Source organism: Tachyglossus aculeatus, chromosome 1 (assembly GCF_015852505.1).
Source record: "Tachyglossus aculeatus isolate mTacAcu1 chromosome 1, mTacAcu1.pri, whole genome shotgun sequence".
Classification (NCBI taxonomy): Eukaryota; Metazoa; Chordata; class Mammalia; order Monotremata; family Tachyglossidae; genus Tachyglossus; species Tachyglossus aculeatus.
In genome coordinates, this window is record NC_052066.1 from 119,137,329 (window position 1) to 119,151,655 (window position 14,327).

The 14,327-nt window shown below is 42.0% G+C and overlaps 1 protein-coding gene across 6 annotated transcripts in view; it reads left to right on the forward strand.

Moving 5' to 3' along the window:
- E2F6 (E2F transcription factor 6) overlaps positions 1 to 7,136 on the forward strand; it is a 30,075-nt gene extending 22,939 nt beyond the window's left edge. For 4 of the 6 annotated variants that reach the window (XM_038749539.1, XM_038749522.1, XM_038749557.1 and 1 more), the window contains 5 exons: positions 2,039 to 2,255; positions 2,699 to 2,857; positions 3,538 to 3,652; positions 5,350 to 5,500; positions 6,440 to 7,136. In XM_038749539.1, coding sequence (XP_038605467.1) covers positions 2,039 to 2,255; positions 2,699 to 2,857; positions 3,538 to 3,652; positions 5,350 to 5,500; positions 6,440 to 6,444 — 647 coding nt within the window. In that variant the 3' untranslated portion in view covers positions 6,445 to 7,136. The remainder of the gene's footprint in view (positions 1 to 2,038; positions 2,256 to 2,698; positions 2,858 to 3,537; positions 3,653 to 5,349; positions 5,501 to 6,439) is intronic. The other 2 variants (XM_038749531.1, XM_038749547.1) reach the window with 2 other exon arrangements.
- Positions 7,137 to 14,327: the final 7,191 nt, after the last annotated feature.

Below are 14,327 nucleotides of genomic sequence, written 5' to 3' on the forward strand. Positions count from 1 at the left end.
TGGACCAGAAATGATCCAGACTTCAATTCCAGGGCTCTGTGCCATCCTGTGCAGGTGCCATGTTTTTATATTTCTGGAATTAAAACTCCCAGCATCTCATGAGGGCAACCACATATGCTTGACAGCCCTCTTTGTACGTGAGGCCTGAGTTGTCTTTAATTTTGACCTAGCTTCACTTCCAGTCTGGATTATGCCTGGATTGCCCCTAAACACCAGAATTCTCTGGTCACGGAGCAAGCCAATAATTTCCAGCTTTTGTAGAGCTCTCCTCCCCTTGTAAAAAGGCTGTAGCAGCCGTGAAAGGCACAATGACTGCCATGAATCAATCAATCAGTGCTTTTATTGAGCGTTTGCTATTATGCAGAGCAAAATTCCCAGTTTTAATACACCTGTTTCTTTCAACCAGAGTTGTGATGCGTTGCACTGTCAGTCCTCAAAATTCCAAATTGGAAACAGTGGGGATCAGTCTTAGTTAACCTCTACCCACACCTGAAAGTGCTCACACCTCAACACCCTTCAATCAATCAATCAATCAATCGTATTTATTGAGCGCTTACTATGTGCAGAGCACTGTAGTAAGCGCTTGGGAAGTACAAATTGGCAACATATAGAGACAGTCCCTACCCAACAGTGGGCTCACAGTCTAAAAGGGGGAGACAGAGTACAAAACCAAACATACTAACAAAATAAAATAAATAGAATAGATATGTACAAGTAAAATAAATAAATAAATAATTAGAGTAATAAATATGTACAAACATATATACATATATACAGGTGCTATGGGGAAGGGAAGGAGGTAAGATGGGGGGATGGAGTGCTCTGGTGTTTGAAATGAGCGAACAATCTCAAATAGCTACTGCAGCCATTTAGGTAAAAGGTCTAATAATAATAATAATAATAATAATGGCATTTGTTAAGTGCTTACTATGTGCAAAGCACTGTTCTAAGCGCTGAATGTGGAAGAGTGTAGCGCAGGCTACAATTCTGGGACTGGCCCAGCTACACTGGCCAACTTGGCTTTTAGAGAGGAGGGAGTGGGCTGCTGAATTGTGACTTAGCTCAGTTAGCCAGCCCACAGCCCACAAGCGGAGAGAATCACCGTAGGCCGTACTAGGCATGTGAAAAGTTGCTCCAGAGGATTTGCGATTTCAGAAAGGTCGGGAACCATCTCACTCCCCGTGCAATTGTGAGGCGAGCTAGGTACTGTGACTGCTGCCCAACTGCAGCCGAGGTCAGCTGAAGCTTACAGGGCACTACTGTTGTTACGGTGTGGCAGCATGCCAACATGTTTTTGTAGCCTTTTCTCTGAAGCATGATACCTGTGGTATGTTATGTGGGAGGAGGATTCAGAAAAGAACTTATTTTTATAACAGATTTTTTTTCAAAATCTGTCAAAAGCAGTTACCATACTTGAAGATGAAAACTCATAGCAAGTGTGGTGTCGTCTAAGGAGCTCGTCAAGTCACCATACAAAATGAACCTGAACGGTTTTGCTTGGGAAACTCAAAAATAGGCTAGAGGCGGATTTTTTTTCTAAAGAATAACTGAACAGTTAGAGAGAAAATGTAAAAATGTTCTTCCAACAATTCGGGGCATAAAAGGAAATAAAACCCTCTGTCATCATTCCACCATATCCCTATAGTGGATAATGAAAGATGGCTAAACAGTCATCCCACCATTTAAGGACTTTTTTTCTCTTGTTGTTTTTTTAAGTAGAATTTGTGCCAGGGGTGCTGAAGGGACCCTCTTTAAATTACTGTTAGCTTTTCACTGCAAGTGTTCAGCTCACTCACACCCATTTCCATGATTTTAGAGAAAGCATTCTTAAAAGCATAATTTGTTTTTAGTCTTTGGTGTCCTACCTACTCGAAAAAAGCAGCTTAGGTCAGTTTCTGTTGGGAGCTTTGCTGTTGTCTGTCATAATTTAATGATATGGGGAAAGATTTAACCTATTTGTTTTTTAAAAGGTCCTGAAATATTTGTTACTGTTGCTTGAAGTTCACCCACACAGAGTCTTTTGGATCTGTTTTCCCAGGGACTGTGAAGGTGACAAAGCCCCGTTACGACGTGTCTCTGGTTTATTTGACCCGAAAATTTATGGATCTTATCAAGTCTGCTCCTGATGGTGTTCTTGATTTAAATGAGGTGGCAACAACCTTGAGAGTACGGAAACGAAGGGTGTATGACATCACCAACGTATTAGATGGAATCAACCTTATTCAGAAAAGATCCAAAAACCTAATCCAGTGGGTGTGAGTTGACGTCTAGATTTTCTTTGATTTTGGCTGTAGTGCTCCATGGCCTGTGAAATAGCTTTTTGATTTCTTTTGTTTTCTAAATGCACCTTATGTACTTACTTTCAAAGTGTTTTAATGTAATCTTTCAAAATCTTCCAGAAGTGCATTATCTCCAAAAGAGCATGCTATAGTATTGAGTGCAGTGTAGTTATGGAATTCATTAACACAACCATGTCACTATCCTATACAATTAGTGTATTGAAGTAGAAGTTGATGATTTAACAAAGCAGATTAACTTCTTTAATGTATAAGACTGTCAGGAGCTTGGCTTGACACTGGAAGTCCAGAGAACATTGTTTTGTGTTTCCAAACAATGTTTTTTGTTGTCTGTTTATTGGTTTTTTGTTTTTGTGTTTTAGTTTCATATTTACTTCTTGTCTCTTTTTTTTTTTTTTAAGAGGAATTGATCTTGACAATATTGGGAGAAGAGTTCTAGAGTATGAGAAACTAAGAGATGAACTTGCTGATCTATCAGCAATGGAAGAAGCCCTGGATGAGTTAATTAAGGATTGTGCCCACCAACTATTTGAATTAACAGACGATAAAGAAAATGCTAAATATCCTTTATTAACTCGGTACACTCAGTTACTTTGTCACTGAAAGTTAAAGAAATTGTATGTTTTTGAATGCAGAATTGAGGGGTCTGCAGGTTTGACAAAGAACCCGAACTATAGTAGGAAAGTGTCAGATGCAGAAACATAGACCGCCACATTGCATTAGATTTTAGTTTTGAGAGATCATTATTGGGAGAAAAAAATAATTTATTTTAATGATTCATAGGTGACTAAATTATTCAGCTTTAAAGTTAAAAACAGTTATGTTCCCTTCCTGTATTTGATTAGAAATATGATTACAAGTATTCCAAGATACTTCCAAGTTTAAAAGTCATATTTTGGTAGCCTGGTGCATATCCTTCATGTTTCTTGTGCTTTATGAGATACTGGAAGTATTTATTAGCCACCTTTTTATGCAGATGTGGATGAAAATTAAGGAACTCTATAGTAACGGTGGTCACAAATTAAAATTGGAGAATAAGAATCAGAGACCATAATTATTTTAAAGAAGTACGTTGAAACCTTTCATGTTCAGTTGAATCAGTAGGTGTAAAGATCATCTTTCTGATTATTTCATGATTCTTGTTCATCCTATTCCTGACCTGTTAATTACCCCCTCAAATGAATGGCATATAATCTGGTGGCTTTGATACTTAGTTTGGAGACTCCTTAACCAATGGTACGCTAGCCTATGTGACTTACCAAGATATCCATAGCATTCAGGCCTTCCATGAACAGATTGTTATTGCTGTCAAGGCTCCAGAAGAAACCAAACTGGAAATTCCAGCTCCCAAAGAAGTAAGTATACTTTAGGTTCTGGTTTGCTGTAGAAGACACTGTCTTGCATGCCTTCTTTCCAAGGGAACCTCATCTCCCTCCTGCCCCACCAACTCCCTGGGAATAGGGGAGTTGCCCCACCAATACCACTTTGACATCCTCCCCCACCTCCCATCCATCCGTCACCTTCTCTCCTTTTGAAACCCAAGTCATCCATTTGCACCAACCACTAAAACTATTAGGTGCTGTCATTTTCTACCTCCCTTGTCCCACCTCCAATTATCTGAGCAGTTCTGATGCTTTTTTCATGCTCATTCTTTCTCTCTTTTTCTCCCTACACTGATCCTTGGGGATTTCCATGTCTTGGTGAATATTCCTGTTGCTGCCCCCAAGGAGCCCGCTTCCTCTCATTCCTTAACTTGACTGACTTGCTCCATCCTACTTCAGCCCTCACCTACGTGGTCCCATGCTGGATCCCGTCACTATTAGGCATTGAATTGTCTCTAACCTCACCAACTCTGAAATCCCACTCTCCATCCATAACCTCCTAACTTACCTTATCTCCCACACCTCTCTTCCCCCATAAAATTGTCCTCTCCCATCTCCTCCCCACACAGAGACTCTTAACCCTCACCACCACCATCATCATCAGTGATATTTGAGTGCGTGCAATGTGCCGAGCACTGTACTTGGCAGACCCGTTCCCTGCCCACAACAATTCCTGACCATCACATCCCTCTGACTCCCTAGCCCAACTCTTCTTCCTTAATGCATAAATCCACACCGTCAACTACTTCTCTATCGGCCAGACTCAACTCTGTCATGTCTCAGTTCCTCGGTCAGTCTCACACCACCCTGCATGCTGTCCACAGTTCGCTTCCTCCAGTCATCTGCTCACGCAGCAGTACACCAGTGGTAGATATCTGGACTCCAGGCTGACTTTGGCCATTTCCCAAGGGCCTAGTACAGTGTACTTCATCAAATGGGTGCTTACTAAGTGCTTCCTCAAGTTCCACTACCACTAATTTAAGGACTAGAAATTTTAATGATTGTGTTTTTTGTTAAACTCTTAATGTGCTAATCACTGGGATAGATAACAGCGCAGTCAGATTAGACATAGTCCGTGTCCTACGTGGGACTCACAATCGAAGAGGAAGGGAGAACAAATATTCAGTCCCCTTTGTACAGCAGAGGAAACAGAGACACGGAGGAGTCAAGTGAGTTGCCCAAGGCCAAAGCATTTCACAGCAGACAACTGGTAGAACCAGGATTAGAACCCAGGTCTCCTGACCTTCAGGTCTGGGATCTTTCCCCTAAACTGTGCTGCTTCTCAAAACCAGTCTCTCCATCCCCCAAATTCCACTTTAAAAAATTGTGCTTCCTAAGGATCTGTCTCCAAAATGTACATAAGTAAGCTACTTAATAGAGAAGTTTCATATAAAGAAGTGGCTATCAGGAATTAAATGGGTGGATCTTCTTGTAGAGCTTGAACTCCAGCTCTCTTAGCTTTACTAGCTGGCTCTATGGAGCTGCCAATTTTTTCACATAATATTCCCACTTAATTTTCTCACACTTGTCTCTATGACCCTAAATAAATGGAAAGAATCTAAATATGTCCGAAGGACTCCCCGGTAGAATAAAATAAAGTAAGCTATCGGATTCTTTCATTTTCTTTTTAGTTATTTAATGCCCTTTTGTGAACCATTATATTTTCATAGGATTGTATAGAAGTACATATAAAAAGCACAAAAGGACCTATTGATGTCTATTTGTGTGAAGTGGAGCAGGGTAATCCAGGTTCCAAAACATTTGAAAACATGGAGACCTCACCGTCATCGGAAAGCAAGTCTGCAGTACACCTGGACCATGGTAAATAAGGGAAGCAATTTGATGTGCTGAGAAAGTGAAATACATTCTAGTCCCAGGATTAAGATTAATATAGATTTAATTTTACCAGCCCACAAACAACCTTGACCAGGCCCGAGTAGGGTTAATTAATTCTATTTTCCTTTCCACGGTAAAATGTTTCAAGGCCTATGCCAGTGGGCAAGCGAATTATCAGTTGCATGGATGAATAATAGGTGATCATTTGGTGGGTAACTTTTTGAGTTAAAAACTAGAGGAGCTTTATTACAGAACACTTGCTATTGAAACCTGAATCTGAAGTGCCTAGAAAGTGTTTTAATCACAGTCAGAGTTGACCAGCGGGTAATCAACAGCAGACATTGTCAGTGGGTGTCAAAATAAAATACAGGTCAAAAAGTTAAACCGAATACAGCAAAGGCAGAATGCACCTGTGACTCACATGTTTCTGTTGAGCTAAGCCAACATCGTCAAGCTTTGCTTGTAAACCTGAGAGGAAAACGTGGAAGTAGAACAATGGGTAATTCATGCGGTTTTGTTACGCATATATTATCTTTCTTCAGATGGCACAAAATATCCAGTACTAAGTAATGTTTAGGAATAGGAAAACCCTGCATAGTGACATATTGGGGCTCGCTGACATGAAGCACTACACTGTTTGAAGTGTCGTAATGCTGTGTGTTCTCCTCATTGCCTTTCCTTCCAATGGCGGGGGCAAAGTGAATGTTGCACAGGACTGTTAGGCTTACACCTCACCATAGCGGGTAGGGGATATCAATCAATCAATGATATATATTGAATGCTTTCTGTTTGCGGAGCACCATACTGAGCGCTTGGGATTCTGTTTAGTCCATGCTTTTGGCTCTCCAAGCCTGTATCATATTTTCAACAGTGGAACTTCGTGCCATTTAATCCCTCTCTTCCCTGCTATGTGTTCTTTTTCAGACTGATGTTTTCTACAGATTGGAGCGGAAAACTGCAATACATCATTGATGAACACTGGAAGACCCGTTTGGTGGGCTAGTTGGGACTTCTTCCTATACTGTCAAACAAATGATTGAAGTGTGAGTCTTCAAACAATAGGAGAGTTACGGGTGTGATCTGCCCTGATGACATTTATGAGGGTGTTTTTGGGGGGGGTTTGTTTTTTTGTTTATTTTTTCAATAGCTCACTTGTGTACAGTTGCATTAACCTGCCCTTTGGGCAGATGAAAACAATTTAGTTTAAAAATGTGTGAATACACAATCTAGCACGAAGATGTGAAGGTGAATTTACTTTGGGAAACTGAGGGGCTTTCTACTGAAATTGTTTCTTTACCAAATAGACTGTCGTGCAGAATAGTTGCCACTAAAATGGACAGTTGTGATACAGAAACATTTGTCTTCCATTGATTTTTTTTTTCTTCCCCTTGAAGGAAGTGTGAATCACACTGAATGTAAATACACATTTTAATGTGTTTACTACTTGCATTCAGCTGTTTAAAGAGTAATGGAGTGCACGATAGAATTAAACAGGAGTACCTTTGTGTAAATATCTGTATATAGTTTAGGTGACCCAGGGAAATTTTTTGAAAAGATCGAACATATTTTTGCGTTGTACAGCCAAGATTAAAATGTAAATATTAAAAATGATTCAATTAAATTAGCCTGATTCCTATTATGTGTGTATATATAAATTTATATATGTAGATTTATAGACATATAGGGGTGTGTGTATGAGATTGAGAGTTTGATTTCATTCATTCGTATTTACTGAGCACTGTACTAAGTGTTGGGAAAGTACAGTTCCTCAACAGATGCACAATCCCTACCCAACAACAGGCTCAAAGTCTAGAAGGGGGAGACAGACAACAAAACAAGTAGACAGGTGTCAGTACCATCAAAATAGATAAATAAAATTATAGATATATACAAATCATTAATAAAATAGAGTAATAAATATGTACAAATATACACAAGTGCTGTGCGGAGGGGAAGGGGGTAGGGCAGAGGGAGGAAGTGGAGATGATGGGGAGGGGAGGAAGACAAGAGGAAAAGGAGGGCTCAGTCTGGGAAGGCCTCCTGGAGGTGAGCTTTCAGTAGGGCTTTGAAGGGAGGAAGAGAGCTATTTTGGCAGATGTATGAAGGGAGGGTATTCCAGGCCAGAGGTAGAACATGGATCAGAGGTCGACGGCGGAAAGGCAAGAACGAGGGACAGCGAGGAGGTTACCAGTAGAGGAGCGGAGTGTGCAGGCTGGGCTGTAGAAGAAGAGAAGAGAGGTAAGGTAGGAGGGAGCAAGGTGATGGAGGTCTTTAAAGCCAATAGTGAGGAGTTTTTGTGTCATGCAAAGGTTGATAGCCAGCCAGATTTTTGAGGAGGGGAGTGACATGCCCAGAGCGTTTCTGTAGAAAGATAATCCAGGCAGCAGAGTGAAGTATAGACTGAAGCGGGGAGAGACAGGAGAATAGGAGATAAGAAAGGAGGGTGATGCAGTAATCCAGTCAGGATAGGATGAGATTGTACCAACAAGGTAGCAGTTTGGATGGAGAGGAAAGGGTGGATCTTGGCGATGTTGTGAAGAAGAGACCGGAAAGTTTTGGTGACGAATTGGATTGCGTGGGGTGAATGAAAGAATAGAGTCAAGGGTGACATCAATGTTGTGGGTTTATGAGACGGGAAGGATGGTAATGCTGTCCACAGTGATGGGAAAGTCAGAGAGAGGACAGGGTTTGGGAGGGAAGATAAGGAGCTCAGTCTTGGATATGTTCAGTTTTTGGTGGTGGGCGGACATCCAGGTGGAGATACGAGCCGGGAGGGAGAGAGAACAGGGGAGGAGATGTAGATTTGGGTGTCATCTGCGTAGAGATGACAGTTGAAGCCGTGGGAGTGAATGAGGTCACCAAGGGAGTGAGCATAGATGGAGAACAGAAGGGGACCAAGAACTGACCCTTGAGGAAACCCGACAGTTAGAGGATGGGAAGGAGAGGAGGAACCCACAAAGGAGACTGAAAATGAACGGCCAGAGAGATAAGAGGAGAACCAGGGGAGGATGGAGTCCAAGAAGCCAAGGTTGGATAACGTGTTGAGGAGAAAGGAATGGTCCACAATGTCAAAGGCAGCTGATTTCAAACAGCACTGACCATTCCTGGTCCAGATTCCTTTTTTTAGTTATATGTCTTGTAATTCATGAGTCTTGCAGGTATATCAGGTTTTGCTGCAACCCACAAAATAAGTGAAACTGGAAAGAAATGTACCTGCCTGAAAGATAGGAAATAAACTGGAATGTCATAATTTATGGGGTAAGTCTATTGCACAAAGGGGTGCATGAGTTTGGTGAAATCATTACTTCAATTCTATGTTGCAGCTCAATATGCAAAATTAATTTTGGTTTATTTCTCAGTTGAGTTACCAAATAATGCATTGTGTAGTAAAGACTGTCAAAAAACAGGGATTCATGTTTTTGTTACTGTATGGTAACAATGGTTATTGTTACTGTGTGGCACATCAAAACATTAATGTGTCATTTTTATTCAATCGCATTGAGCACAAACACAATCCCTGCCTTCAAGGAGCTTCCAATCTAGTGGGGGAGACAGACATTAAAGTAAATTACAAATAGGGGAAACAAGTGATTATAAATAGGTATGTAAGTGCTCTGGACATACAAATGGGTGACTAAGTGCTTTGTAGAAGGGTGGGTACAGACTTAAGTGATGCAGTAAGAAAGGAGAAGAAGGTGGGGAGATGAGATTAATCTGGGGAGACTTCCCAGAGGAGATATGATTTTTAGGAGGGCTTTGATGATGGGGAGAGTGGTAATATGCCAGGTACAAAGTGAAAGGGAGTTTCAAGCAGGAGGGAGGGGCATGAATAAGGAGTTCGATAGATTGAGGCATAGCAAGTAGGTTGGCATTAGAGAAGTGAAGTGTGCAGGCTAGGTTGTAGTGGAAGAGGTTAGAGGGGTGAGAGTTGATTGCCTTAAAGCCAAGGGTGAGGAGGTTCTGCTTGAGACCAAAGACAGATGGGCAATGATTGGAATGTTTTGCAGACCTACACAGAACACTTGTTCTAGAAAAATGGGCTGGGCAACGGAATGAAGTATGGACTGCAGAGAGGAGAACCTGGAGCAGGTCAGAGAGGAGGCTGATAGTCAAGAAGGGACATGGCAGGACTATGGTTTTGGGCTTGTGAAACTGGGATAATGTTTGTGTCAATGGTGTTGAGGAAGAAAGGTTTGGGGTGGGAAGATGAGTTCCTCTGGGGGGCATGTTGAATTGGGGGTGTCATTGGGACCTCCAGGTAGACATATCCTGAAGGCAGGAGGAAATGTGAGGTGGCCCAGGTGGGAAGTTGGGGCTGGTGAGGTAGATTTGGGAATCATCCATGTGGAGATTGTGGTAATAATAATAATAATTATATGTTAAGCACTTACTATGTGCTAAGCAAAGTACTAAGCACTGAGGTAGACCCAGCATAATCAGGTTCCACATGGGGCTTACAGTGTAAGTAGGAAGGAGAGCAGAATTGAATCCCAATTTTGTAGATGTGAGTTGCCCAAGGTCACAGAGCAGCTAAGTGGCAGAACCAGAATTAGAACCCAGGTCATCCGACTCCCAAGCTATTTCCATGAAGCCTCACTGCCTCTGATGGTAGTTGAAGCCTTGGGAATGGAATGGTTAATGGTTTAGACTGTTGGTTAATTACAAACTTGAATAGCACAATTTGTGAATCCAGAGATTTTCACATCTGAAAAGAATTGGCAAGAATCATGGGGAGTATGTGTGGGTAAAAATATTAGGAAGCTTTTATTACTCTATTTTACTTGTACATATCTATTCTATTTATTTTATTTTGTTAATATGTTTGGTTTTGTTCTCTGTCTCCCCCTTCTAGACTGTGAGCCCACTGTTGGGTAGGGACTGTCTCTATATGTTGCCAACTTGTACTTCCCAAGCGCTTAGTACAGTGCTCTGCACACAGTAAGTGCTCAATAAATACGATTGATTGATTGATTAGGCAAATTCTCAAATATTTAAAATTGGGTTACTGTAATTTACAATTATTAGGCTTTTGTAACCATGCACAAACCACAACTGAAAACAGTGTGACCTAGGGGATAGAGCACAGGCCCGAGAGTCAGAAGGACCTCGGTTCTAATCTTGACATTTGTTGTCAGTGTGTTCTTGGGCAAGTCACTTCACTTTTCTGTGCCTCAGTAACCTCATCTGTAAAGTGAGGATTAAGACTGTGAGCCCATGTGGGACATGGACTGTTAGCTTGTATCTACCCCAACACTTAGTTCAGTGCCTGGCAGAAAGCACTTAACAAATTACAATTTTTTTAAAAAAGAAACAAAAAAAACTGGCCACAAAAGTAGAGCCTCAGCCATAGTGAAACCCCTATATCAAGTCAGGGCAGTTTTAAGGTCTTATGAGTCTTGGGCTTTAGAATCAATCAGTCGTATTTATTGAGCGCTTACTGTACTCTGAGCACCTTACAAATCAGTTGTGAGAGTATAGCAATAGACAGGTGAAGGTGACCAAAGTTCAAATCTCCTTGCTGGCAATAATACCAGGGCAAATTGTACATTGTAGTTATTTGAAATAAAGAGGGAACCTCTTTTGGCCCTAGATGGCAATTGCACATTCCTCTCAAGATGGTAGGCCCTTACCAGAAGTATCTGGCAAGTAGAGAAGTAGCATGCCCTCGTGGAAAGAGCACTGACCTGGGAATCAGAAGGACCCGGATTCTGATCTTGGCTCTTCCACTTGTCTACTGTGTGATCTCGGGTAATCAATCAATCAATCAATCGTATTTATTGAGCGCTTACTGTGTGCAGAGCACTGTACTAAGCGCTTGGGAAGTACAAGTTGGCAACATATAGAGACAGTCTCTACCCAACAGTGGGCTCACAGTCTAAAAGGAAGACAGAGAACAAAACCAAACATACTAACAAAATAAATAGAATAGATATGTATAAGTAAAATAAATAAATACATAGAGTAATAAATATGTACAAACATATATACAGGTGCTGTGGGGAAGGGAAGGAGGTAAGATGGGGATGGAGAGGGGGACGAGGGGGAGAGGAAGGAAGGGGCTCAGTCTGGGAAGGCCTCCTGGAAGAGGTGAGCTCTCAGTAGGGCCTTGAAGGGAGGAAGAGAGCTAGCTTGGCAGATGGGCAGAGGGAGGGCATTCCAGGCCAGGGGGATGATGTGGGCTGGGGGTCGATGGCGGGACGGGTGAGAACGAGGCACGGGGAGGGGATTACCGGCAGAGGAGCGGAGGGTGTGGGCTGGGCTGTAGAAGGAGAGATGGGAGGTGAGGTAGGAGGGGGCGAGGTGATGGACAGCCTTGAAGCCGAGGGTGAGGAGTTTCTGCTGATGCGCAGATTGAAGGGTAAGCCACTTAACTTCTCTGTATGTGTTAACTCATCTGTAAATTGGGGAATAAGACTGAGCCCCTTGTGAGACATGGGCTGTGTCATTCATTCATTCAATCGTATTTATTGAGTGCTTACTGTGTGCAGAGCACTGTACTAAGGGCTTGGGAAGTACAAGTTGGCAACATATAGAGACGGTCCCTACCCAACAGCGGGCTCACAGTCTAGAAGGGGGAGATAGACAACAAAACAAAACATATTAACAAAATAAAATAAATAGAATAAATATGTACAAATAAAATAGAGTAATAAATACGTACAAACATATACATATATACAGGTGCTGTGGGGAGGGTGTCCAAATTGATTAGCTTGTATCTACCCAAGCGTTTAGTACAGTAGTACTAAGTATAATGCTAGCACATAATGTTTAACAAATGCCATTAAATAAGGCAATCTCTTTTCCTCCTTTGGTGATAGCATTATTCTCTGGAAACTGCCATGATGGTATACATAAAACAGTTTGCTTTTTAGTCTAGCAAGAGGTAGTGAAGAAAGCATTTCTCCATCTTGCTTTTCTCTGTCTCATTTTCTAATTTAAGGTACCCAGGCAAACTATATATCAAGGAAGTCACATACTTTTTTTGGGGGGTTGGAAAAATTAGAGGTTAGTTTGGTGATCTGTTAGCAGAGCCTAAGATGTTTGATACATGCCCTGCAAATTCTCTAATTAGGGGATTAAAATGAAGCTTCAAAATATTCCATGTTCCACTGCTAGTTTAGCCAGTCCACTTTGGAAACCAAGAGGACCCCAGTGAGAAGAGTAAGTTTAGAACTGCAAGCATCCTGCCCACTCCCAGGTGCTTCCTAACAATTGGGCAGGGTCCCAGGTCAGTCATGTGACTAATTATTATTTTTTAATTACCATCAGAAAGACCTCAGACCAGTGGTTTTCAGTCCACTGAACTGCCACAAATAATACTTCTACGAAATCTTCCTCTAGCAGGAAATGAGTGTTATCAGTTCTGCGCTTCATTAAGTCATTTAAGAGGAACTGATGGCCACATTTGGACACCCCATCCTCCCCCAATTTCCTTTATTTCCGTATTATCCTGAAAGCTTTCAATAAAGCAACATGGCCTAGTGGAAAGAGCATGGGCTTGGGAGTCAGAGGACCTGGGTTCTAATCCCAGTTTTGCCATTTATCTGGGTGACCATGGGCAGGCCACAAACCTATGTGCCTCAGTTTTCTCATCTATAAAATGGGGATTAAATCCTCCTCCCTCCTTATTTATAACAATAATAATGGCACTTGTTAATCGCTTACTATGTGGCACTGTTACAAGTGCTGGGGTAGATAATGATAATAGCTTGGGGCTCACAGTCTTAATCCCCATTTTACAGATGAGACCCATGGAAGTGACTTGCCCAAGGTCACATGGCAGACAAGTGAGCCGGGATTAGAACCCAGATCCTCCCACTCCCGGGACGGGCTCTATCCACTACTGTCCTACTGTCCCTGTCCTACCTGTGGGATAGGGAATGTGTCCAATTTGTATCTACCTCAGTGCTTAGTACAGTGCTGAGCACACAGTGCTTAACAAGTACCATAATAATAATAATTTTGGTATCTGTTAAGTGCTTACTATGTGCAAAGCACTGTTCTAAGTGCTGGGGAGGAGGCAAGGTGATCAGGTGATACAAAGTGAAGAGCCCCTCCATGTGGGGCTCAGAATCATAATCCAGCACTAAGAACAGTGCTTTGCACATAGTAAGCACTTAATAAATGCCATCATTATTATTATTAATCCCCATTTTACAGATGAGGTAACTGAGGCACAGAGAAGTTAAGTGACTTGCCCAAAGTCACACAGCTGACAAGCGGCGCACCCGGGATTTGAACCCATGACCTCTGACTCCGAAGCCCATGCTCTTTCCACTGAGCCACGCTGCTTCTCAAAAAACCATAAAAAAGCCATATGTAATAAACTTATATTGTGCACCTTAAAAGTTGAATTTCACACTTGTGCAGGAGGACTTTTTTATGATACATTAACGGAACTGTTGATGTTGACATAATTTATAAGGCCTTCTGAAGATTTGGAACTCTTTTTTTTAAAAAAGGGGGGGTGGGGGAGGGATGACTACAAGAATTTGAAGAACCCCACCTGTTAGTTGTGATTAACGCCTCTCCATAAACCTTGACATCCGGAGGCGCTCAGAGCTGCAGACCTCGGGGGCAGTAGGCTTCCAGGGGGACCTGATGGCAGACGTCCATTTGAAGGAGACCCTTTGTGGCCTGCCAGAGCCTAACTGCTCACTCAACTGGCCCCGATCAAAGAAGTCCGGAAACTTTATAAACATCCATGGTGTTCTCTTGCTCCTGCCAGGGTTTGAGAAATTGCAGCGGAGATTAAGACTCTTAGAATGTCAGAAGGTTAGTTTGGAATTCAGTGGGTGTGGAGGGAACA